Source organism: Heloderma suspectum, chromosome 1 (genome assembly GCF_057233095.1).
Source record: "Heloderma suspectum isolate Gila_16-S chromosome 1, 16-S_ref, whole genome shotgun sequence".
NCBI classification, from domain to species: domain Eukaryota; kingdom Metazoa; phylum Chordata; class Lepidosauria; order Squamata; family Helodermatidae; genus Heloderma; species Heloderma suspectum.
Genome location: NC_139458.1, coordinates 438,678,412 through 438,703,877, shown reverse-complemented (window position 1 = coordinate 438,703,877; position 25,466 = coordinate 438,678,412). Strand labels below are relative to the sequence as shown.

General features: G+C 46.3%; 1 protein-coding gene across 1 annotated transcript in view; it reads left to right on the top strand.

Annotated features, from left to right (window-relative positions):
- The first annotated feature begins 3,870 nt into the window (after positions 1 to 3,870).
- Positions 3,871 to 25,466, top strand: part of CIB4 (calcium and integrin binding family member 4) — a 33,456-nt gene continuing 11,860 nt past the window's right edge. The window contains exons 1-3 of the mRNA XM_084833281.1: positions 3,871 to 3,967; positions 6,444 to 6,478; positions 7,812 to 7,908. Coding sequence (XP_084689407.1) covers positions 3,914 to 3,967; positions 6,444 to 6,478; positions 7,812 to 7,908 — 186 coding nt within the window. The 5' untranslated portion in view covers positions 3,871 to 3,913. The remainder of the gene's footprint in view (positions 3,968 to 6,443; positions 6,479 to 7,811; positions 7,909 to 25,466) is intronic.

Below are 25,466 nucleotides of genomic sequence, written 5' to 3'. Positions count from 1 at the left end.
GTTTTTACTGACTGTATAGAGCTTCTCCATCTTTGGCTGCAAAGGACATAATCAATCTGATTTCGATATTGACCATCTGGTGATGTCCATGTGTGGAGTCGTCTCTTGTGCTGTTGGAAAAGAGTGTTTGCTATGATCAGAGTGTTCTCTTGGCAAAACTCTATTAGCTTTTGTCCTGCTTCATTTTGTACACCAAGGCCATGCTTGCCTGTTATCCTGGTGATTTCTTGACTTCCTACTTTAGCTTTCCAATCCCCTATGATGAAGAGGACATCTTTTTTTGGTGTTAGTTCTAGAAGGTGTTGTAGGTCTTCATAGAACCGATCAACCTCAGCTTCTTCGGCCTCAGTGGTTGGGGCATAGACCTGAATTACTGTGATGTTGAATGGTTTGCCTTGGATTCGTACTGAGATCATTCTATCGTTTTTAAGATTGTACCCCAGTACTACTTTTCCCACCCTTTTGTTGACTATGAGTGCTACTCCATTTCTTCTAAGGGATTCTTGCCCACAGTAGTAGATATGATGGTCACCTGAATTAAATTTGCCCATGCCTGTCCATTTTAGTTCGCTGATTCCCAAGATGGCAAGATTGAACATCGACATCTTGGGAATCAGCGAACTAAAATGGACAGGCATGGGCGAATTTCTTCCCTATTCTGTTCCCTACTCTTTCCTATTCCAGTGGTGGGTGGGGCCAAAGGCAAAAAGGGTGGGGCCAAGATATCAAAAATACCAGCATATGTTAGCTCAAAGCAGTAACTCAGCCTTAGGAGGGGCATTTCAACCTTACAAAATGGGAACAGAGCAAATGCTGGGAAGCCATCAATCAGCAATCGGGGGAGGGGTGGGGCCAGGGGGAGGGGGGCATCAGGGGAACCCTGGAGCGCTGGATTGGGATCCCTGGTGGGCCACATTTGAACCCCAAATCTGAGGTTCTACACCCCTGACCTGTGAGGAGCTGGTGGAGAAGTGGTCCTTTCGTTGGGGTTGGACTCGAGAAACTCTTAGTGGCCTCTCACTCCAGTATTCTCAGTGATTTTTATCAGCTGCAAGGCTGATCCTCGCCTCAAGTGTGATGGGATCCCTCTTCCTCCTGACTCCATGGGAGCATCTCTGATGCAGATATCATAGAATCATAGAATAGTAGGGTTGGAAGGGGCCTACAAGATCATCAAGTCCAATGCCCTGCTCAGTGCAGGAATCCAAGTCAAAGCATCCCTGACAAATGGCTGTCCAGATTCATCTTGAGTGCCTCCAGTGTGGGAGAGCCTGTGAAATACAGATTTCAGTTTACCCAGGACCACACAGTTGATCAGGCTCGGAGGTTTGGGATCTTATGAAGTGGAGAAGAACTCGCACACAACCAATGTAGATGAAAGAAAATGAGATTTATTGAGATAAAAGAAATAAGCAAAAGTAGAACCTCCCCAGAGAGTGTTGTACACTCTCTGAGGCTTAGGAGGTTACACACCTCCTAGGTACAAACTTAGTTACAAAGAAATCTCAAAGAGTTTCAGGATCTCTGAAACTCAAGAGGTTGCACGCTTCTTAGATAAGAGCCCAAAACTAACAATCCTCAGGAAGTTGCACCCCTCTCTGAGGCTTAAGAGGTGGCACGCCTCTTAGGTAGAAAGTTAGTTATCCAAATGTGGTGCATTAAATGACTAAGTATACAGTTAGCCCCTGTTTGTTGCTCAGCTCCAGATCGGTCCACGCCGCAAATGTCCCACTGAGGCAACGGTGATACAGTGTCAGGCAGGCCCAAGTATAAGCCTGCTGTCTTATATCCTAAACCCAAACAGTTAAGTATGACAGAACAAAGATAATTGCACCTTATCTAAGTCCTGGACAGTAAAATCCTCTCCCTGAATTTTACCCAACACATCCTCACCACAACACTATCAAGTACTTAGCCAGAGGACTTAATACATGTCCCGTGGATTGAGGGTACTGTTGCTATGTGCACATACAAATGATCCAGCTGCAACCATGCCCCTCCCAAACAATGGAGAGCTTGGGGGTTTTATATTCTTTTTCCTCCGTTGGGGCTCATGGGGTCAAAGAGGGGTTCAGTATGTTCTTTGTTGATAATACATCATGTTCCCAATTTCCAGGATTGACGTTTGTTGTAGACAGCCTGGCACCTCCTTCTGACTCCCCAACATTTCTCAAGGTTGTTTCTGTGGTCATAACATGCCGTCCTCTTTTATTGGCCCATTTCCATCTTCTGTAACTGATACTTTGGCAATCTTCAGCACATTCCACAGCACCCTCATCTGGCCCTCCTGCAATAAAACCATTCATCCTCCATTCACACCTCCCCTTCCTGATCTGGACTATTCACATGACATGGACTGGTTTAGAATGTTGACCTTTTCACATTTCACATTTCATGTTCTCAACGTACACTTAAATAAATGTTTTGGGTTACAACATACATTTCAGGATGGTTACAATTCAGGCTTGTATTCAGGGTCAAACTTTGCATTCTATTTCTTTTCACACCACATTTGTTACTTTGCAAAAGAAGAGTACATTTTGGCGCCTGAAGGCTACAAGGTTATCTACTAGGAGCAGCAAGAGAAGTTACAGAGGGAAGCAATCTTCATTGACAAAAATCAAGGAAAGGTGGATTTAAGAAATGAGAGAACTTAATAAAAGTCATAAGATCTTAGAAGTAAATATTTAAGGGAAATATAAGTGGATATGAGGAGACATTAAAAGACAACTTGAAGAAAAATAGGAAAAATAAAATCACACTGTGTCAATCCCACCATTGCCCTAGGTAATTGGTTCCATTATCGTATTGCTCTGACAGCCAGGACGTTTTTCCTGATGTTCAGCCGGAATCTGGCTTCCTGTCACTTGAGCCCATTATTCCGTGTCCTGCACTCTGGGATGACTGAGAAGAGATCCTGGCCTTCCTCTCTGTGACAGCCTTTCAAGGACTTGAAAAGCACTGTCCTATCTCCCCTCAGTCTTCTCTTCTCAAGACTAAACATGCCCAGTTCTTTCAGTCTCTCCTCACAGGGCTTTGTTTCCAGTCCCATGATCATCCTTGTTGCCCTCCTCTGAACCCTCTCCAGCTTGTCTGCATCCTTCTTCAAGTGTGGTGCCCAGAACTGGACACAGTACTCCAGATGAGGCCTAACCAGTGCTGAGTAGAGGGGAACTAGCACTTTGGTCCACAGGCCTGAGGTTCAAGGCCTGGGGCTAAGGGATTGATGATAAAAGCCTATCCAGAACTGATGACATGACTGGGGACAAGAGGAATAATCAATAATACAGCACAAAGGAGTGTTGGGGGATAGACCTGAATTACTGTGATGTTGAATGGTTGCAGTGATAAAAGAGAGTGTTGAGGGATGGTGCAGTGATAAAGAGAGCATAGTATAGGTTGGAGGCAAAGCCATCAGGGAGGATGTGCTCAGTTCAAGTTCTGTCCCTGCAGTCAGCTTTTTTCTACTTCTTCCTAAATTAGAATTTCTCCCTCCTAACTAAGTAAGCATGGGAGTGGGGGGACCAGGAGTAGATTTTTGAGTGAATGGAGAGTTGCCTAGGTTCTGGGACTGAGAACAAATTCCGTAGCTGTACATGTGCTCAGAGACACTCCATTCCTTAATTTCAAGTATCATTTGTCCCCCAGAACCTCCGTTGTGTTGCTGGCTCTAGTTGGCAGATTGTGAATTTCTAGAAAGAAAGCTAGCCAGATCCAACAATCCTAGAGACAGCTCCTCCATGCTATTCAAGGCAAAGGGGCCTATGGACATTTTGTGGAAAGAAGCCTTCCTCCCGCAACAAACCGGAAAGTGATGGTGCCTGGATCTATGATTGGTGCTTGTCTGGTTGCCAAGGGTTACTGGAGGCTTTGTTCTATTCTTCTTCCGGACACTGGCATTCCAGGCAGGAGAATGGGCCACTGTTCAAGTCACTCGATAACACAGATGGAGTTAGAAGAATATCAGGTGAGGAGGGGTCTGTTCCCCAAGTGGACCCATTGGCCATGACCCTGTTCCTTGAGACAGACATTGGGTTTAGCGCTTCAAATAAGGTAGCACCCCTCAGGCTGTGCTGTGTTAGCCACAGTCCCAACAAAAGCCTGAAATCATGCCCCACCTCTGGCCAGTAGGAAACCACATGTCTCTGTGATGGATATGGCTGAAACAGCCAGCAGATATTTCTCTATATTCTCTGAATAATTTCTCTATGCTTACTGTTTATAGGCTGAATGAGCTAGGCTGAAGCAGAGACAAATTCATGGAGGACAGGGGTATAAGTGGCTACCTGGAAGGAGAGGGGAAATTAATTTGGTTCACATTTTAATGCAAATATACCTAACTTCACACTTTCAAACTAATACATGAACCAAAACTCAGTTATTTTTCAAATTTCGTACTACACCAAATTTTGCAATGGGCTTTTCCAGTAATAAAAAAATGGTAACACTTTTTCTTCAGGGTCTCTAAAGGGACTCAAGCAAAGGCTTTGTACAGGAACAATTAACATATATTTTAATATCTTAATTAAAAACAATACTAATGCACATGTAATAATTTTGCAAGCATAACTCACCAAAACAATATATCAGACCACAGCCCTCCCAAAGTTCTGTCTTCTTTTTTCAGCTGGTTGAAAATATAAATAAACAAAAATATAAATAAAACTTCTCTCTGCAGCTTGATTTTTCTGCTGGTTGAAGAAAGAAAACAGTCTTTATTCCGTTCACTCCAGCTCTGCAGCAATTTTCTTGAAAATTGGATCAGGATCTAGCAACACAGGAACTTTGTTAACAGCCCTTTATACAATATAAAAGAACATAAACAAACAAGGAACTCATAGTGTTTGGGGGGAAAAATCTTTAAAGCTCTTTTTAAAAAATTCAAAAGGAATCTTCCCCACTAACCTGTCTTAAGGGTTCAGGACCTTACAGAGAGAAGAAAGCAAGCTGCTTCTACACTGCAGTTTGGTAATTGCCTAAAATGGTGGCCACTCCCTATCTCACTCCTTTAGTGAGATGTGCAGGAATATTCCCTCAGAATTCTTAAAGAAAAATATACCAGTGGGTTACATGTACAAAAATCCGTATGTTATGGAAAAATGCACAAAAATCTGTATAGTAGTGAAAATGCACTGAATTCAGAAAATGGCTTCCAAAAATGTGTATATTAGGCACAATTGTGCACAGAGTTGTATGTATTCAGAGACATGTGCACAAGAGTGAGTATGAATTTTCATATGAACTTTTAAAAAAGTATCTAAATTTGGGATGAACCAAATTTAAGATTGGAAAGATGACAAACTGAGAAAAACTCAGATCTGATTCTATGATTCTATGATTCTAAACCGAAATTCACAGATTCATCCATCCCTGGCTACTAGTCATGAAGGTGATAATATCCAGTGGGCCTCTTCTTGTGCTCTTCGGATCAGTCCCTGCTTGTAAAAGTGGACTCATGTCCAGGCCTTAGAGGTTCCTGCCATGGAGATGGCTTGCCATCTCCATAGCAACAGCAAGATGGATGTTGCTTTGCTTTGTTTTCTTTGACACCTCAAAGGAAGTGTGTAGGATTCACCTTGAGCCACCTGATGTTTCTCTCACTCTTAACCAGAGCTCAGCAAAACCCTGCTGAGAAATTCAACAGATCTCAAAACGAAATTATGTTCAGCATCCTTGAAAATAGAGAGATTTTGCCTGAGCAAAAGCCTCCCAATTTGCCTTGGATTTTACTTTGAGCAAAATGAGCTGGTTTCCACCAATTAATCATTTCAACTGATGGGTCATTTAGCTGTTTAGGGGAAGAACTGAACCTCAGTGGTAGAGCCTCTGCTTTGTCTGTAGGAGGTCCCAGGTTCAGTCCCTGGCAGCATCTCCAGATAGGACTGCAAAGACTCCTGTCTGAAACTGCGGAAAGCCGCTCGCTGCCAGTCCGTGTCGACAACACTGGGCTAGATGGACACATGGTCAGACTCAATATAAGGCAGCTTCCTATGTTCCCGTGCCTTAATTGGTTATTTTACTGGTCACATTTGAATAAATCTGCATACTGTGAAAACTTCGCTATACATGTCCTTTTGAGATATTAAATGAAGCATGAAATAATGAATGCCCAGTTTAATAAACCTGTTGTCAGAAATTCTTGTTCTTTCTATAATATAACAAACATAACAGAAATAACTTCAAAAACTAAATGACTGCATGTCCATATTTGTTGGCCCCTACAGTGCAGCAACAGAAAAAATCAACTCCAAATATTTACCATTCTCAAATCACGTGCATTTTCAACCAGTCTTTAGTCACATAGCTGATACTCCTTTTGCATTTGCTTTCCTCATCTGGAAGCCGGTGAGCATTTCTCGGGATGTTGGTACCACCCCGTCATATTCTTGGTGGGGCTAGGGGCGGCTTGTGTTCTAGTATCGTATCTCTGTCATTTGCAACAGGTGCTGACGTTTCTCACCAAGGGGGAAATCCTTCGGTAAGTCCATCTCTTAATTTTGTTTTCACCTAATCTCTGGTGCTACTGTTTATGAACAGGCATGCAGAGCTGGCCCAAGAATTTTGTTGCCCGAGGGGAAGATCAAGATGGCACCCTCTATATTCCTTGTACAAGCCAGCATAGTCAATAACCCGGGATGATGGGAGCTGTAGTCCAGCAACATTTGGAGGGCTGCAGGTTCCCCACCCCGATATAAGGGCTTAGTTGTGCTCATCAGCTCCTGCTGCTCCCTAGAGCTGCCCAAGGCCAGCGGTGGTGAGAACTTAAGTCTATTTGGTTCTCTTATCTGGTCCCAGCTTCTTGGAGCTCTGCCCCACTGCGGGGGGGGGGGAACCACAGAGGAGTAGAACAGCACTTGCTTTGCTTGCTGAAGGCCCAAGTTTCTCCAGTTCTAGATCTCTGTTGCCAGGAGTTGGGAAGAAACTCTTTTCTGCCTGAGAACTGCTGAGACAATACTAGGCTAGATGGAAAAACAGTCTGAGCCAGGATGAGGCAGCTTGCTATGTTTGTTACAAAGTCCACCCAAAGTGGTGAACAAAATACAAGTATAAAAATAAAAATGCAATAAGATAACATTATCATAAAACTCTAAATGTTTAAAAAATACAAACCCCACCATACATTAAAATACGTATAATTCACACAGTATATGAAAACGAAAACCACAGCAATGGAACTTCAAGCAAACAGCAGCATGAGAATCAAATACACCAGTGAAACTGGTGGGTTTCCAAAACTTTTCCAAATGCCACAGGAAGGGTGCCAGCCACACATCCCTTGGGAGGGAGTTCCATAGGGTAAGGGCCACGACTGAGGAGGCCTTCTCCCGAGTGTCTGCCAATCTGCCACTTGGTCTTGAAGGCAGGCCAGTGAGCGGCGCCTCCAGTGCTGATCTAAAAACACAGGCAGGTTCATCATGGGTGCAGGTGCTCCTTCATGTAACCGGGCCCTGCTGAGAGCAAATGTGAATACCACCTTTTTCTCACAAGCAGGGTTAGTTCTGTGATTGCATTGGGATTCTTGATGGCTTTGGATCATTATGATGCTGTTTCAATGTGGTGCATTCTTTTAATATGTTGAAATGCTTAAGGAACTGCAATTTTATTTTTACAATTTTGCCCCCTCCCATAGTTGCACTGAGAGCTTTTTAAAGACATGTGGAGGGGGCACAGCTTATAACTAACTAACTAACTAAGTAACTAAGTAACTAACTACTAATAAAATAAAAATGCAGGGTGACCTCTGAAGCAGCCCTGACAGCTTTGCACAAGCCCAGCCCAGCTGTCAGCCTGATGTTTTTCTCTTTTTTCAGCATCCATGATGCTTTCTCTAGTTCATGTCCCCAAGGAAAGGATTACAGGCAAGAGAAACTCACTGCGGAGCAGGTGTGTGCCTGGCCACAGCTGAAGGTAAGCCTGGACCACTGCCAGCAAAGTGATATTGTTACATGCTCTCTGGGGTTACATGCTCAACTGGTGGGGAGTTCACGAGCCATGCTCCATGTGTGAGACTTCTCTAGAGGCTGCTCTCATTTGCAAATATATACACTGAGTTCTTGGAGAGTCACTGGCACCTGGGCAAAGCACCGGTAACACGCAGAGAGCTGGTCTAGCGTAGCGGTCAAGAGACTGAGCCACACATCAGCAAGCCCCCATGAAAGAGGCGGCCTTCGGGAAGCCTCAGTCCCCCCCATCTGCTAATGGGGAGCAAGGATGACGATGATGATGATGACGGACTTCCCTTGCAACAGCCTTCCCCAACACAGCGCCCTTCGGATGTCTTTGACTACAGCTCCCAGTATTCTTGACCCTTGGCTATGCTGGTTGGAGCTGATGGGAACTGAAGTCCAAAACATCAGGAGGGCAGCAGGCTGGGGGAAGGCTGCCTTACAGGGCTGTTGTAAGGATTACAGCTATGTAATATATGTGAAGCACTTTGCGTACTTGCAAGCCCTATACAAATGTTCATAGGTGTGGTGGTGGTGGTGATGGTGATGTAAATGGCAGCTGCAGGGAAACCTGAGTAGCCTTGGGAGAATGGGGGCAGGGAAGCTTAACCCTTCCTCTCTCCCTGGTTCCTGCAACACACATTCTCTCTGAAGCTGCTCTCTGCATTTCAAGGGCAGCACCCATTTATGCCAACGGAGGCTTCCCTTGAAATGCAAACAGCACTTGGGAGAGGAGTTTTTCTGAGACCCTGGCATGGAGGGAAAGAGGTGGACTCCGCCTCCCCAGCTACCACAGTCCTGAGGCTGCACAGCTTCCTGGTGGCTGCTGAGCATTTACACAACAAGGAACACACAGGTGAATTGCATTCACACCATAGCCTTCACGGCTAGATTAGCCCCTAGACACCCCCCCCCCCCAAACCAGGGCTTTTCTTTCAAGCCAGCTGCAAAAATCAGAACTCTGCTTCTCCATGCCATCTACATGCCCACTCCAAATTACTGACATACACAGACACATGCACAGACAGACAGACAGACTATTCAGACCCCACCCTGCAGAGAGAGTGCCCATCAAGGACAAGGAGACACCGCTGCCCCCATCATTAGCTAAACTAAAGACCTGAGAACAGGTTGTCTCCTTGCTTGTCACCATACAGTAGCCTTCTCCTTACAATATCATTATCGGAACATCTGCAGCACACGGTCCGACTGTCCCTGTTTAGCAAGGACAGACAGTCACTACTTTTTGTTACTTGAGCTGCTGAAGCCGTCAGCTCTTCGGGGTCCAGCTCCTCCCAGAAATTCTGTCTCTGATTTGGGCTCGGGATGCGTTGTGTCGCCAGTGCACCCGCGTGCATCTCAGTGCATACGCGTGAACATGAAAGACTCCATTCAGCAAACTCAGTCTGCCACTTCAGATGCCGAGGCATGTCTTGAGCTGGTGAGAACATGTTGCAGAACAACTCTGTTTTTGTAGCCAATCTTTCACCAAAAGAACCATCGCCCTCTTGGCTTTTCAAACCGTGGAGGGCGAGCTACCTAGAATTGGAGGCAGGCTTGTAGCCATCTCGTTCAAGCCCCTGCTCAATGCAGGAGGTCCAGAGCTAGGGAGCATCCACAAGCTGTGGCTCTCCAGCCTCTGCCTGATGACCTCCAGAGGAAAGGACTAGATCTGGCTGGGAATGATGGGAGTTGCAGTCCAACACATCTGGAGGACACCAGCTTGGGGAAGATCTGATCCAACAGTCGGACCCCAGCACCACAGTGACTCTAAGTTCCATGAGAGTCTCGACATCTTCCCCTTTTGTTATCCTCTGTTTGACACAATTCTCCTGATGTGCTGCCAGGAAAAGATGGCTGGTGAATTTTGTCCCTTTGTTGTGCAAAGAATGGAACACAACTCTTCACCTAGCCTTTACATGAAATCCTGAGCTGTTCCATAGGCCTAAGCAAAGAAGTTCCACCTTGTGAAATGTTTATTCCAAAATTGTCTTTCATCTGATACCTCCCAACTCTCTCTGTCTCTCTTTCACACACAACCATCCTCCATTGAAAATTCAACACTTTTAATTAACATGAAGCAGCGATGGTAAAAGAAGGAAAAGCCTATGCCATCTTTTGTAGTCAAGTCTCATCTAATTACCTCCCTCCCTGGAGGGTCATTTGGAGGGCAGAGGAAACAGATGTTCCATGTGAACATCTCCCCCTCCAAGTTGGAATTTGAATGAGGGGTTTTTGAGGAATTCAACCTTTGCACATTCCAGTATGAGCTGACCTAATCCACAGGTCCTGAACTAGTGTGTAGATCAAAGCCTAACCATCTGCTGGATCTCAGCAGTTTAAAAGTATCGAAATAAATGAATGCTCCCAAATTAATACTTCCTTGGTAACTGACCAGACCATAGCTTGGGAGGCATCAGAAGCTGTAATAACAGGAGCAGGATACAGAAAGCATCATATCTCAAAAAGGAGAGAGAAGAAAACTAATGACTCTATTACTCAGATTCAAGAATTTGAGTGTAAACATAAAGTTGCTCGAAACATAAATATAGGCAGCTAGAGGTGTTTAGGAAGCAATTGGATTTAATTGTCAGTTAGAGGAAATATGTATTTCAGGAGAACATGTGTTGAAAAACACATATTTAAACACTTATTTAAATACGGATTTTCATGCAGATTTTTTACTTTAAAAAGTGCAGATTTTTGTGGAAATTGGCAGAATGGACTCTTGGATGGGCACTTGCTAGAGTGACATGGACCAGAAATAGCCTGCTTTACTCAGCCCCTAGCCTGAATGGATGGCTGTTCCCTCCTAGGTGGTGGTCTCAGTCAGATGGCTTCCAGGCCAACCAGAAGGGTCTAGGCAAAAGTTTGGGCTCCAGCAAGCCAAGCCAAGCCAAGCCAAGCCAGGCAAGCAAAGCAAGGCAAAGTTCACAGAGGATAAGGGTACCAAGAGCTAATAGTTTTGTTGGCTGCATATTACCTCCAGTATCAGAGGCAGTGTGCCTTTATCTAACTGTTGCTGGGGAACATGGGTGGGAGGGTGCTGTTGCACTCCTGTTCCACTTGTGGGTTTCCCACAGGTAGCTGGTTGGCCACAGTGAGAACAAAATTCTGGACTAGATGGATCTTGGGTCTGGTCCAGCATGGCTCTTCTTGTGTTCTTATGTTCTTAAAGACCAGTTTCCAGAAAGGCAAAATTCAAGGTCCAGGTAGCACCCTAACACCATGTGGAACTCAGACTGGAGATTCATACAAGCAGGCCTAAAAGCTGTTTCAACAACAGATAACGTAGGACTGAGATCTAAATAGGGCTTCAGCTCAGTCTGGGTGGTTAGCTCTGCTTCTCTGCTAGGAGCAGACTCTTCCAGCCAAAGGGGGTCTGCCTGCTTCAGCAGCTGTTGGCTCTGAGAGGGGCACCATGTCTCTGCTGGGTCTTCTGGGCCATAGTTCTCAGAGGACAGCAGGATGACCTCCTCAGCCCAGGAATATGGCAGCAAGATGGGCTCCTGCTTCCAGGAAAGTGCATCTGGGGTCTGCATCATGGGCAGTTCTCTCTCCCACTCTGGCACTTCTTCAGAGTCCATGGCCTCATCCGGCAAACTCAGGGAATCTGAGCCCGGGGTCATGACAATGGCACAAAGAAGCAAACATCCAGAGGTCTGAAAGCTGCCTGGCCAGGGCAGAAGAGGATGGCCCTCAGGAGAAGCTGGGGCAGAGAAGAGAGGCCCCGAGAACGCCAGACAGAGAAGAACACCTGTCCAGAGTGGGCAGATTTGCGTCAGGGGTTGGCATCTCTGGGTCCATGAAAGCATGAGCAAACTGGGAAGCATCCCAATTAGATCCAAAAAGAGAGAGCTTCTCTCAAGATGCTGAAAAAAAAAATAGCATTCTTCTTTAAGAAGCCTGCTTCTTAGAGAATAAAACTATTTTTTTCAGCATCTTGAGAGAAGCTCTCTCTTTTTGGTTCACTGAGAACCTGCCAAGTCTCATGTCCCAGCAGACGGCCCGCTGCCAATCCCTGGAGCCTCTTAGCCTTCCTGCCAAATCTGGAATTTCCAAGGTACTAATCAAAAACATGGGCCACAATCCAACAAGAAGCTCTTCTCATTGTGAGCAAGCAGGCTGAAGCCAGGGCTCCTGGAGAAAATCCTTCAAAAAGGAGAGGATGCTACTGTAGACCTTTTCATGGGAGGTTGTAAGGAGATGCCCATTCCCACAGGGACACCTGCCCACTGCTCTCAAGAACTTGGGGCTGAAGTGGTCCCAACCCAAGATCAATGGCTGTCCTGTAGGAGCTCTCCAGTAGTATCAGAAAACACCGTTGGACTTTGATTCAGAGACCCACCCCACTTCCTTGCAAGGTGGAAGAGATTGTCCACCCACCTCCAACCTGGTGCCTTCCAAATGTGTTGGACTGCAACTCCCATTATTCCCAGGTGGCCATCCTGGCTGGGAATGATGGGAGGTGCAGTCCAATGTAAGTGGAGGGCATCAGGGTGGGAAAGACTGAGTTGGGCCCCATCTACACCGGGCTTTTACGCCGGGGCAGGTGTGAGTTGAGGTCTCTTGTGACAGATGACACAGTCGTGACTTTGCAGCCATCTGTGGTTTTCACCTGGAAAAGATGGAGTTCCAAGGAGTCGTTTTACTCTGATTTCGGGGCTTGGCTGCGGGTTCCCCCACAGTTGTGGGCCATCTGTTCCTTCCCCAACCTGACTTCGCATCTTACAGTGGGTGTGTTGTAGGCACGTGTAGTGCCTGCGTCACTCTGTGATGCTCCTTTACTCCCCCAATCCCTTCGCAGCTTCGCAGTTACAGAGGCACAGAGGGGCGTTTTCATCTATTTAATCACACATTTGCAGTTTTGCAGCTTCGTATCTTTGCAACGGTTGTGGACTCAGTACCCAAGGGCTGGGGGGAGGGGTCTTCGGGAAGGACCAACATCGCTCCGGCCACCATTTCAGAGCGATGGCTAGGCACGTGGCACTCACACTTGTGAGTGAGAACCATCGTGAGAGTCTCGGGCTGGGGAACTGACAAACTGATGGTGCAGAAATGAAGGAGCACAAAACACTCACTTTTTTCCTAAAAAGGGACAGAAAGACACAGCAGAGCCCCTCAAATACAAAACAGCCACTGATGTGTCGCACCCCCACACTCATGGGACTGCACAGCTGCGCATTGCAGTAAAATGGCAAAAAAAGAAGAGCCTGTAAGGGAAGTGCGCAGCATATCGCAAGTGTATTGCAGGGCATGCTGACTCGAAGCCGAATTGCTGCGCAGTTACAATGGGGTGGGGGTCTAAGTGGTGCCATATAGATGCGGCCGTAGTCGCACATCATGCAAGAAGGCAGTGGAAGGGTGCTTCCAGACGAGTCTTAGATCATGCAATTGTCCTGCCCCATCCATGAAACTTTCCAGGAGGTTCTGGATGTCGACATCTTCCATTCGTCATCCTCCTGTGATTTCCCACCGCTTCTTCCATCTTTTTTTCTTGCTAGAGAAAATCCATTTATGAGGGGAAAGATGGAACACCTCCACCATGTCTTTGGACTGGTAGTGCAAGGAGCCCCCCATCTGGAAGCTCCTCACTGATCCATGACAGGCCATTTTTGTGAGAAGGCAGCATGAGCACGTGCGAGTAATGTTTTAAAGATTCAAGCACTGCAGGGTTTAATTAAAATCCAAGAAATAAATATATTTAGCCACACTGTCAATTCAGATTACAGGGAGCGTGTTTACATTTTTACACATTTAATTAATGTTATTTGCATAGACGGATGCATGGGGCAGCGGAAATGTGATTCAGCTTCTTCAGAAAATGGAAGTAGTACAAGGCACCGCTGAAACACCTGCCCTCCCAGGTACAGTATGAGCGTGCCTGCGCAGACCCCACCCGGGCTTCTGAAGGAACCTCAGAACCGGGAGCATGGTGATACTGTCAAAATCAGTGAGGACATGATGAGTGAGGTACTCATTCTGTGTTCAGTGTATGAGCACAAGACTTGGCCAGCTGTTACAAGAAAATAAGAAGAGCCCTGTGGGATCAGACTAAAGGTCCAGCATCTAACCCAGCATCCTGTTTCCAACTAGGGACGCATGAGAAATTCATTTCAGTTTGTTTTTGACCCAAAATTTAACCAGTTGCATCTCCTGGAACCATATGTGGACCCAAACGCAAGCTGCAGTCCAAGTTTGCATGTTTCCAAGCTTGCCACATGATTCACAGAACAAAATGCAATCAGGAAATGTGTGTACATTTGACAAATGCACAGAAAATGCTTTAATCGATGGGAGGAAAATGCATACATTTCAAAAATGCACCTAGCTGATGTGGCTGTTTTGAAAAAAATGTGCACAAAAATACACACAAATTTTTGTGGAAAAAGAAGAAGCTTGCAGTCTGATACAGACACGAGGACTTGGAATGAGCTTTGAGGTGGAATTCAGAGGGCCTTGACAACTGGCATTTGGCTGATTTGCACATCCCTGTTTCCAGCAGCGGCCTGGTAGATGCTTCTGCTTACAGGAAACCCACAACTAGAACATGACGGCAGTATCCCTCTCCCTACACTTTGCCCCAAGCAATAGAGACTCAGAGGCATCATGCCTCTGAACTACAGCAGAGCCCATGTTTTCCAAAAGAATTCTTTTCTGAGAACATTTCTTGAGATTTTTCTTTTTCTCCCCCCCAACCCCGGAACTCTGAACATTTGCAGAATGTTCTCCAAATATTCTCCACCATTTTGTTGTGGCAGCCGCCATTTCTTCTCCACCCCACCCCTTGATGCCCTGGAATGATGCTCGGACTGGTCCATGACATGGCGGATTCAAAATAGTGTCCAGGCTGCCAGTATTGCTCCTGCTGTGGTCACTTGCCATGGCAGCAAAACCCCTGCACAGCACCTGTGCTACGGCCACTGCTAAGGCTGAGACCCATCCCTGAGATGCCGTTGGTGAGTTCCTCCTCCCCCTTGAGAAATTTGGTGAATTGGTGCCCCTCCAATGTCTCTGCCAACATATACAGTGGAGAGTTTTGAGAGGCCCTTTGCACATAGCTCTACTCTGAACATGGAGCTTCTATTTAGCGGTCATTGCTAGTAGCCATCAAAGGATCACTTGTGCTCCGTGAATGGGTTTACTCCCCTTTCAAGTCTGTGTGCTCCCATTCATATCATTGAAAGGAAAGGAACTTCTTGTTGGATTGTACCCTGTGTTGCTGATTAGTGCCTGACACTGAATTGGGCTCACACATTTCAGTCAAATCTTCTCCCCCATTACAACTAGGGTCCAAATGAGACCCTTAAATGTGGTCGTAGCGAGACATTTGGGGTCTTTTCTCCCTATGCCTGGTGTTCTCTTGAGACCGGATCATATTTTTGAAGTGGCAGAGATCATTTTGTTTGGGGCAGCACTGCAGAGCTGGTTTCCTCTAGATCTCTTAGGAACATAAGAAACTGCCTTATACCAAATCAAACCAAATGTTGGTTGATCCAGCCCAGTATTGTCTACACTAGACTTTCCCAGCCTGGTGCCCTAAAGATGTTTTGGCCTTCAACTCCCATCCGCCCCAGCCAACAGAGCCAATGGTCAGGGATGCTGGGGATTTCATCCAAATTCTCGAAGGCTTTAGGTTGGGGAAGGCTGGTCTACACTGGCTGGGAGTGGCTCTCCAGGGTTCCAGGCAGGGGTCTTTCCTGGCCCTACCTGGAGATGCCAAGAGTTGCATTCAGGATGCTTTGCATCAAAGCAGGACTTCCAGCACTGAAGTGCAGCCCTTCCTCTAAAAGTAATGTAAGGTTCCAGTCCTCATAGTTCCAGGATGAAAGGATGATTTAAATAGGAATTTAGGAAGCTGCCTTGAACTGAGCCAGTCCCTTGGTCCACCTAGTTCAGTGTTGTCTACAGCAGGGGTGAGGAACCTCTGCCCTGGGGGTCAAATCTGGCCCTGGAGATGCTAGGGACTGAACTTGGGACATTCAGCATGCCAGGTATGTGCTTTACCACTGAGCCACAAGTCCTTTGCTTTATCAAATGACTTTCTCACTACTCTACCAGAAATCTCCATGAGCAGGAGTGGGGGTCAATTTGTCATCTCCTGGGTAACTCCTTAGAATCCCAATGATTTGAACAAACACAGTGGCATTTCTGATAACATGGCCCAGGGCTCCTGATGAGGGTCTCCATTGCCAAACAGCACAATGTTCACTTCCCCTCCCAGATCTCGCTCGGAGCTGTTTGCAAGGCAGCCTTTGCAGGGTGAAATTAATCATCCCAGCCATGCTCGGCATCCTTGCACGCCATCATTTCTCTTGTTGACAGCATCATCTTGTAGCAGTGGCCAAAAACATCCAAATGAGCCTTATTTAGAAATTCAGCTAGTGCAGGGCTGGGAAGGAGCCAGCTTAAAGGATTCTCAATGGAGTGACAAACGCAAACTCATGCCATTCATTGCATGGCTAATACAAGGTGACATTTCTCTCCCTGAGGATGCCAAGCTGTTGCTTGTTGTTCTTCCAAAGAAGGCAGGACTTCAGCCAACGATCTCTGGACACCTCAGTTGCTTCATGAATTTCTCACATCTCCATGATGATCTCATGTGGACCCACATTTCTATCATAGTGGGGGAGTGTCAGATAACGTCCAATTTGATAAACAAAGTGTATCACATGGTTAGAAGGAAATGCCAGCATTACTACTTTTTGAGGACCCCTATTACTTATTCATTTATTTGTTACTCTGCCTTTCCCTCAAACGAAATCAGATTGATTATGTCCTTTGCAGCCAAAGATGGAGAAGCTCTATACAGTCAGTCAAAATAAGACCTTCAGCTGACTGTGGCTCAGATCATGAGCTGCTTCTTGCAAAATTTCGGCTTAAATTGAAGAACATAGGGAAAGCCACTAAACCATTCAGCTATGACCTAAATCATATCCCTTATGAATATACAGTGGAGGTGAGGAATAGATTTCAGGGATTAGACCTGATAGACAGAGTGCCTGAGGAACTATGGACGGAGGTCCGTAACATTGTTCAGGAGGCAGCAACTCAATCCATCCCAAAGAAAAAGAAATGCAAGAAAGCAAAGTGGCTGTCTGATGAGGCTTTACAAGTAGCTGAGGAAAGAAGGGAAGTGAAAAGCAAGGGAGAAAGGGGAAGATATAGCCAACTGAATGCAGAGTTCCAGAGAATAGCAAGGAGAGACAAGAAGGCCTTCTTAAATGAACAATGCAAAGAAATCGAGGAAAACAACAGAAAATAGGAGATCTCAAGGGAAAAATTTTCTCTTCAAGAAAATAGGAGATCTCAAGGGAACGTTTTGTGCAAAGAAGGGCATGATAAAGGACAAAGAAGGCAGGGACCTAACAGAAGCAGATGAGATTAAGAAGAGCTGGCAAGAATACACAGAAGAACTATACAGGAAAGATCTGAATGTCCCTGATAGCCATGATAGTGCGCTCACTGAACTTGAGCCGGACATCCTCGAGAGTGAAGTCAAGTGGGCCTTAGGAAGCATTACTAACAACAAAGCTAGTGGAGATGACAGTATTCCAGCTGAGCTATTTAAAATCCTAAAAGATGATGCTGTTAAAGTGCTGGACTCAATATGCCAACAAATTTGGAACACTCAACAATGGCTGCAAGAGTGGAAAAGGTCAGTTTACATTCCAATTCCAAAGAAGGGCAACGCCAAAGAGTGTTCAAACTACCGCACAATTGCACTCATTTCACATGCCAGCAAGGTGATGCTCAAAATCCTACAAGCTAGGCTTCAGCAGTATGCGAACCGAGAACTACCGGAAGTACAAGCTGGGTTTCGAAGAGGCAGAGGAACTAGAGATCAAATCGCCAACATTCGCTGGATCATGGAGAAAGCAAGAGAATACCAGAAAAACGTCTATTTCTGCTTCATTGACTACACTAAAGCCTTTGATTGTGTGGATTACAACAAACTGTGGCAAATTCTTAAAGTGATGGGAGTACCAGACCACCTTACCTGTCTCCTGAGAAACCTGTACGAGGGTCAAGAAGCAACAGTAAGAACCAGACAGGGAACAACCGATTGGTTCAAAATTGGGAAAGGAGTACGACAAGGCTGCATATTGTCACCCTGCTTATTTAACTTATATGCAGAGTACATCATGAGAAACTCCGGGTTGGATGAATCACAGGTTGGAATTAAGATTGCCGGGAGAATTATCAACAACCTCAGATACGCAGACGATACCACCCTAATGGCAGAAAGCGAAGAGGATCTCAAGAGCCTCTTGTTGAGGGTGAAAGAGGAGAGTGCAAAAGCTGGTTTGAAACTCAACATTAAAAAAACTAAGATCATGGCATCTGGCCCCATCACTTCCTGTTCCTGGCATATAGAAGGGGAAGAAATGGAAGCTGTGACAGATTTTATTTTCTTGGGCTCCAAGATCACCGCAGACGGTGACTGTAGCCATGAAATTAAAAGATGCTTGCTCCTTGGGAGGAAAGCTATGGCAAACCTAGGCAGCATAGTAAGAAGCAGAGACATCACCTTGCCGACAAAAGTCCGTCTAATCAAAGCTATGGTTTTCCCAGTAGTAATGTATGGCTGTGAGAGCTGGACTATAAGGAAGGCTGAGCGCCGAAGAATGGATGCTTTCGAACTGTGGTGCTGGAGAAGACTCTTACGAGTCCCCTGGACTGCAAGGAGGTCAAATCAGTCAATCCTAAAGGAAATCAACCCTGAGTGCTCATTGGAAGGACAGATACTGAAGCTGAAGTTCAAATATTTGGGCCACCTAATGCGAAGAGAAAAGTCACTGGAAAAGACCCTGATGCTGGGAAAGACTGAAGGCAAAAGGAGAAGGGGACGGCAGAGGATGAGATGGCTAGATAGCATCACCGATGCAATGAATATGAACTTGAGCACGCTCCGGGAGAGAGCGGAGGACAGGAAGGCCTGGCGTGCTATGGTCCATGGGGTCACGAAGAGTCAGACACGACTGAACGACAACAAATGGAGTTTGCTTTACAGCAGCCACACACTGGGTTGACATCTTCATTGAGCTGTGCGCCACAACCCCAAGACCTCTTTCCTGGTCAGTCACGGCTAGCTCAGATCCCATCAGGTATACTCGAAGTTGGGATTTTTTGCCCGAACCTGAATCGCTTTACACTTGCTTCCATTGAAGCACATTTGCCATTTAGATGCCCATTCTCCCGGTTTGGAGAGATCCTATTGTTGACGAAGGGGCTGCATGGAGGATGAGTGATCACTTAAGAGCAATGCGTGGTGTGAATGAACACTCCAGAGTACATATGCAACCCAATGAGATGTCTTCTTGTGCTAGTCCCATTGAAACAAATCCTTCCTCTTTCCTACTCTACATTGCTTTCCGCAGGCTGGTAAAAAGACATCTTCTTGGTAATGTAACGAATGTTTTGTGTCATTTTGTACAATGGGGCTAACAGAAAATGTCAGCTACTTGTGGTGCTGGTATTTGAGCACATCCTTGCTGGATTGGGACCTTCCTGTGTATGGGGCAAATTCCTAAGGGTTCTTTCATCCAAAGCATTGTGAACCTGTGAAATTCTTCACACAGTGCATAAACTCTAGAATTCGCTACCACAACATGTAGTGATGGCCATCAGTTTGAATGGCTTTAAAAGGGGGTTAGATAAATTCCTGGAGGAGAAGCTATCAATGGCTACTAGTCCTGATGCCTCTATGCTGCCTCCAGTATCAGAGGCCAGTTGCTGGGGAACCTGGGCAGGAGGGTCCAGTTGCATTCCTGTCCTGCTTGTGCGTTTCCGGTGGACAGCTCGTTGGCCACTGTGTGAACAGAATGCTGGACTAGAGGGACCCTGGGTCTGATCCAGCAGGGCTCTTCTGATGTTCTGAACCTATCCCATTGTGAACTTATCCTACTGGCCATGCTGGCTGGGCCTGATGGGCCTTGTAATCCGACACATCTGGAGGGTGCCTGGGTGGGGAAGGCTGATCTGTCCTCTCTCAATGCAGCCTGTACATAGGACTTCCTGTTGGATTGTGTTCAAATGCTAGCACAAGATACAGGTGAGGTTTTCTCCCCCCCCCCAAATATTAGCTAAACCATATAAAACAGGGCATGGCAGCCTTAGATATGTTGTCACAAAGGCTTTTTAGCAGCCTTCTAAAAATAGTGTACAAATCTATGTACCCTTGAGTTCCACTGAACTCAGCGGGACTCACTCCTGCATAAATATGTATTGGAGTAGGATTGGCAGCAAATGGATTTCTGCGGAGACACAAGATTGAGCAAAGGCAAACAAAACAAGACAGGCTTCTGGATAGTTCCACATTTTTTGAAAAAGCTATACGAGGCACAGAGGATTTGTGGGGATTATTTCATTTTCTGAGACCTCATAATAATTAGCAAAAAATCAACACAGGACAGACTGTCTCTACTACAAACACACGCACACACACCATTTTTAAAGGAAGGTGTCCCTTGGCATAAATAGATGAGCAGGGGTGGGAAACCTTTTTCATTCCAAGGGCAGAATTCCAACCTGGGAATGGTGTTGGGGGCTGCAATCCATCTGTGGGTGGGGCCACAGGTAAAGTGGGTGTGGCCAAATGTGATTCTTGCCATTTCAAGCCTACTCAGAAGGAAGCAGGACAACCTTCTGCATGTCTGCTCAGAAGCAAGCAGGACTGAAAAACTCAGCATCTCAAAAATAAATGTAATACCATTTATGGTATATAAATGTAATAAATGCCAAGGCTCTGCATGTCTACTCACAAGTAAACAAGAATGAATCCCTCAGCAGGCTGAGGCTGGGGTAGTCGCTATGCAACCGATCTCTGAATTAGTTTTGGCTCAAGTGAAGCCTCCCTCTGCTCCTTTCACTCATCCTCAGTCCCCTTCACCAGATATATGGGGATAAAATTCTGCCCTTCCTTTCAGGCCCGTACAGAGGATTACTGACGTGATATGGGAAGAACTTGGTGCACTCCGACGCACTATATCTGCTTGCTTGCTTGTTTATAACAACACCCAAGCACTGTATGGAACCAGTGAGATGGCTAGAGGTGTCGGTGCACCTCATGGGTCAGCACTTGAAAGATGGGGATGGGGGCTGTCTGTCCCCCTCCCCTTCTTCCCAGGCATGTGGGATTTGGGCAACATGCTTCAACCTTGCAGCAAAAGCAAGACCAGCTTCACTGCATCTTCTTATGCAGATCAGTCTGTTCCCACTCCACCTAAATTGTCAGGGAGCATCCAATTACCGGGGGGGGGGGGGGTCCTAGGGCTGCATGCAGCTCTTCTGCAGCATTTGGGTAGAGGCACTTTTAAAAATGTTTTTGCTTTGAACTTCATCCCATTCAGCTTGATTTCCTGCTGAGGTGGGGAAATGGGCTAGCTCTGAAGATTCTTGCTCTGCCTTTCCTCCGAAGGGGAGAAAATTGCTTCCCTCCATCCACAGGTTTATTCAGGCTAATATTTCAAAGGACAAGCATGGGTGTCTAGGGGGAACTGGGGAGCTGTGGCTGTCCTATCAAAGCTAGGCATGGGGAGGAATTCATTTGGATGGCATTTTAATGCAAAGTAACCTAATTTTGCACTTTTGAAGCATTATACAACACTCAGCTATTTTTCAAAAGTCTCACATCTCTGAATTTTGCAAAGGTGTTCTCCAGTCAAAAGATGCATACAAAACGCATATATTACTGAAAATAACATTCAAATGCATTGTGTTAGGGAAATTGCTTGCAAAAAGTATGTATTAGGAGAAACAGCATACAAAAATGCCTAAATGAGGAGAAATGTACACCAAAATGCCTACAGATTGTCATGCAAACTTAGAAAAAAAACCCTAAATATTCAGGATTAACCAAATTTAAGACTGGGAAAATTATCAAACGTTGAGACAAACCAAACTTAAGACTGGAAAAATGATAAACTGAAGAAGCCAAAACTGACAGATTCCTTAAACCCTAATTCAAAACTGGAGTCTGGGGGGAACCTCTGGCCCAGGGTTGCAGAACTGTGTGTGCGCGCATGTGTGTGGCGGGGAGATGACCCCCCAGCCTTCCATATCTATATGACATCAGGTGAGCGTGGCCACACCCACCTGAGGTCATGTGCTCCCTGGCCCTGGATCTTCTACCCTGCACTTGGGCCAGGGAGCAGCTTCACTGTGTGGGGGCTTTCCCAGTTAGGGAAGCCCCCTGCACAGCTAAGGATGGACGAAAGTCCCTTACCTGGTCCCGCAGCTTGCTTCGCGGTGGGGGGGAGGCGCTTCGGTTCTCTCCCTGAAGTTCTTGGTGGGGGGGGAGGCGCCGCACCCCTCCCGGCCGAAATTCAGGCCAGGGAGGAGCGGCCCGTCTCCCCGGCCGCGAAATAAAAAAAGTAAATTAAAAAAAACAACACACGTGATAGGCTACGTAACGATTTACGTAGCCTATCACGGCTAGATTTTCAAAGTCAGCCGTGATAGGCTACGTAAATCTTTATGTAGACTACCCCTGCCCAAATAAGGAATGCAAATGGCGGCGCCCATGGGTGCCATTTGCGTACGCGTTTTTTTTTTCTCAAAGTCACCCATGATAGGCTACATAACGATTTACATAGCCTATCACGGCTGACTTTGAAAATCTAGCCGTGATAGGCTACGTAAATCGTTACGTAGCTTATCACGTTTTTTTTTTTTTAAACTTTACTTTGTAATGGCGGCGGCGGTCCCTCCCCCACCCCTGAGAGGGACATTCGAAGAGGTAAGTCCCATCCCGGGGGGGGGGGGTTGGCGGAGAATTTCACCACCAATTTCGGGGGGCTGAATGCGTTGGCATTCAGCCTCCTGGAGATTCGTGGAGAAATTCTCCGCCATCCCTACGCACAGCTATGCCGAGCCAGCCTAGTCCCTATCACTCCTCCAGTGGGGGAGCAAAAGGGACTTAAGACAACTGTGCCCTGGCTTTGCCCGACCCAGCTCCTATGGGGGACGGAGCGGGGCCAGGTGAAGCAGAAGTGGCTGGGTCTCCTTTACTTCTCCAATGGAGGAATGAGGGGACTCACCTGCCCACCGCCATCCCCCACTGTGTGAAGGAGGTGGTGCTTAAGTTCAGTACATTATGGTAAATGGCCAGCATATCATAACAGCTAAAACAATTAAAAATGACTAAAAATCAACAACTGAGACTATACAAAGAGGAAAATGCTGAGGGGAGGAAAAATGCAGTACAGGATACTCCTTGGAAAAGGGTGACAGTTAGGAGCAGAAGAACTAGACGCCACTCTGCACCAGTGGAAGCAGTGGAGCTGTGGAACTGATTCCAGGTACTTGCGGATGAGACTGGAGGACAGCCTGCAGAGGAAGAATCACAGGGGAACCTAAATGAGAGTGAGCAAGAGGCTGAAGGTCAGTCAAACAGAGGCAATGAAACCCAGGCCTACAAGAAGAAGAAGAGAAGAGTAGTAGTAGTGGGAGACTCCTTGCTGCGTGGGATCGAGACCCAAGTATGTCGCGAAGACCTGTGGACTCGCCAGGTATGCTGTCTCCAGGGAAGACGGATTAGAGACGTGACTGAAAGGTTGCCTGCACTCATAAAGCCCACGGACAGGTATCCCTTTCTTCCCATCCATGTGGAAACAAATGATACCGCCAAGCGGAGCTACGAAGAAATCACGTCAGACTATGAAGCTTTGGGAAGGAAACTCAAGAACTTTGGGGCTCAGATAGTTTTCTCATCCATCCTTCCAGTAGTTAGCAGAGGGATAGAAAGGGAACGAAAAATACTCCGGGTGAATGACTGGCTACGAAGGTGGTGCCGATGAGAGAGATTTGGATTCTGGGACCACGGGCTATACTTCCTGGAAGATGGGCTGTTGGCAAGGGACGGGTTGCACCTCACAAAGGCTGGGAAGAACGTGTTTGGCCACAGCATGAAGAACTTCATCAGAAGGGCTTTAAACTGAATCCTACGTGGGAGGGAGACGTAAAGTTGGGGGTAACAATGGACGAAGGCTCATGCACTGCAACAGAGAGAACAGCTCTAATAGCACCCAATAATAGGCTTCAAAAACATGTAGGAAGGAAGCCAGACTATGAAGCACATGGTCCTTGATGTCTATATACTAATGCCCAGAGGGTGGGAAACAAACAGAACGAACTTGAACTCTTAATAAGGAGGGAAATTATGACTTGATAGTTAAAGCAACGGTACTCCCTGTAGTAACCTATGGCTGCGAGAGCTGGACCATAAGGAAGGCTGAGTGAAGGAAGATAGATGCTTTTGAACTGTGGTGCTGGAGGAAAATTCTGAGAGTGCCTTGGGCTGCAAGAAGATCAAACCAGTCCATACTCCAGGAAGTAAAGCCAGACTGCTCACTTGAGGGAAGGATATTAAAGGCAAAACTGAAGTACTCTGGCCACATAATGAGAAGACAGGATACCCTGGAGAAGATGCTGATGCTAGGGAAAGTGGAAGGCAAAAGGAAGAGGGCCGACTAAGGGCAAGATGGATGGATGATATTCTGGAGGTGACGGACTCGACCGTGGGGGAGCTGGGGGTGGCGATGGCCGACAGGAAGCTCTGGCGTGGGCTGGTCCATGAAGTCACGGAGAGTCGGAAGCGACTGACCGAATAAACAACAACAAGGTATAACTGAGACTTGGTGGGATGACTCCCATGACTGGAATACAGCAACTGAAGGATATAATTTGTTCAAAAATTACAGAAGGAACAGAAAGGGAGGTGGAGTCACACTATATGTTAAAAATATGTATCTCTGCACAGAAATACAGGAGCATGAGCTTGATAGCCCCATCGAGAGCATCTGGGTTAAAATAAATGGAGCAAAGAATAAAAGGAACCTGGTGGTTGGGGTCTACTACCAGCCACTCAATCAAGAAGACGAGGATGAAACTTTTGAAGAGCAAACTGCCAGTGTTTCAAGGAAGCATGATGTAGTAGTAATGGGGGACTTCAATTTCCCCGATATTTGTTGGGAGACAAATTCTGCAAAACATGGCCCCTCCAGGAAATTCCTGACTTGTGTGGCAGATAACTTCCTCCTACAGAAAGTAGAGGAAGGAACTAGAGGATCAGCTATCCTTGACTTGATCCTAACCAACAGAGATGACTTAGTGGATAAAGTAACAGTTACAGGAACTCTGGGGGAAAGCGACCATGTTGCACTTGAGTTCTTGGTTCTAAGGGAAGCAAAAGCCAATTGTAGTCAAACGCGTACCCTGGATTTTAGGAAAGCTGATTTTAATAAACTCAGAACAATGGTAAGATCCCATGGCAAGCGACGCTAACGAGAAAAGGAGTCCAAGTTGGGTGGGAGCTTTTAAAAAAGGAAATTCTCAGGGGACAATTACAAACCATTCCAACAAGAAGAAAAGGTGGAAGACAACAGAAGAAGCCAACGTGGCTTCACCAAAAGCTTAGAGGTGACCTGAAAACAAAAAAGGACACATATAGGAAGTGGAAAGAAGGCCAAGCAACAAAGGAAGAGTACAGGCAGGTAACACAGAATTGCAGGGATGGCG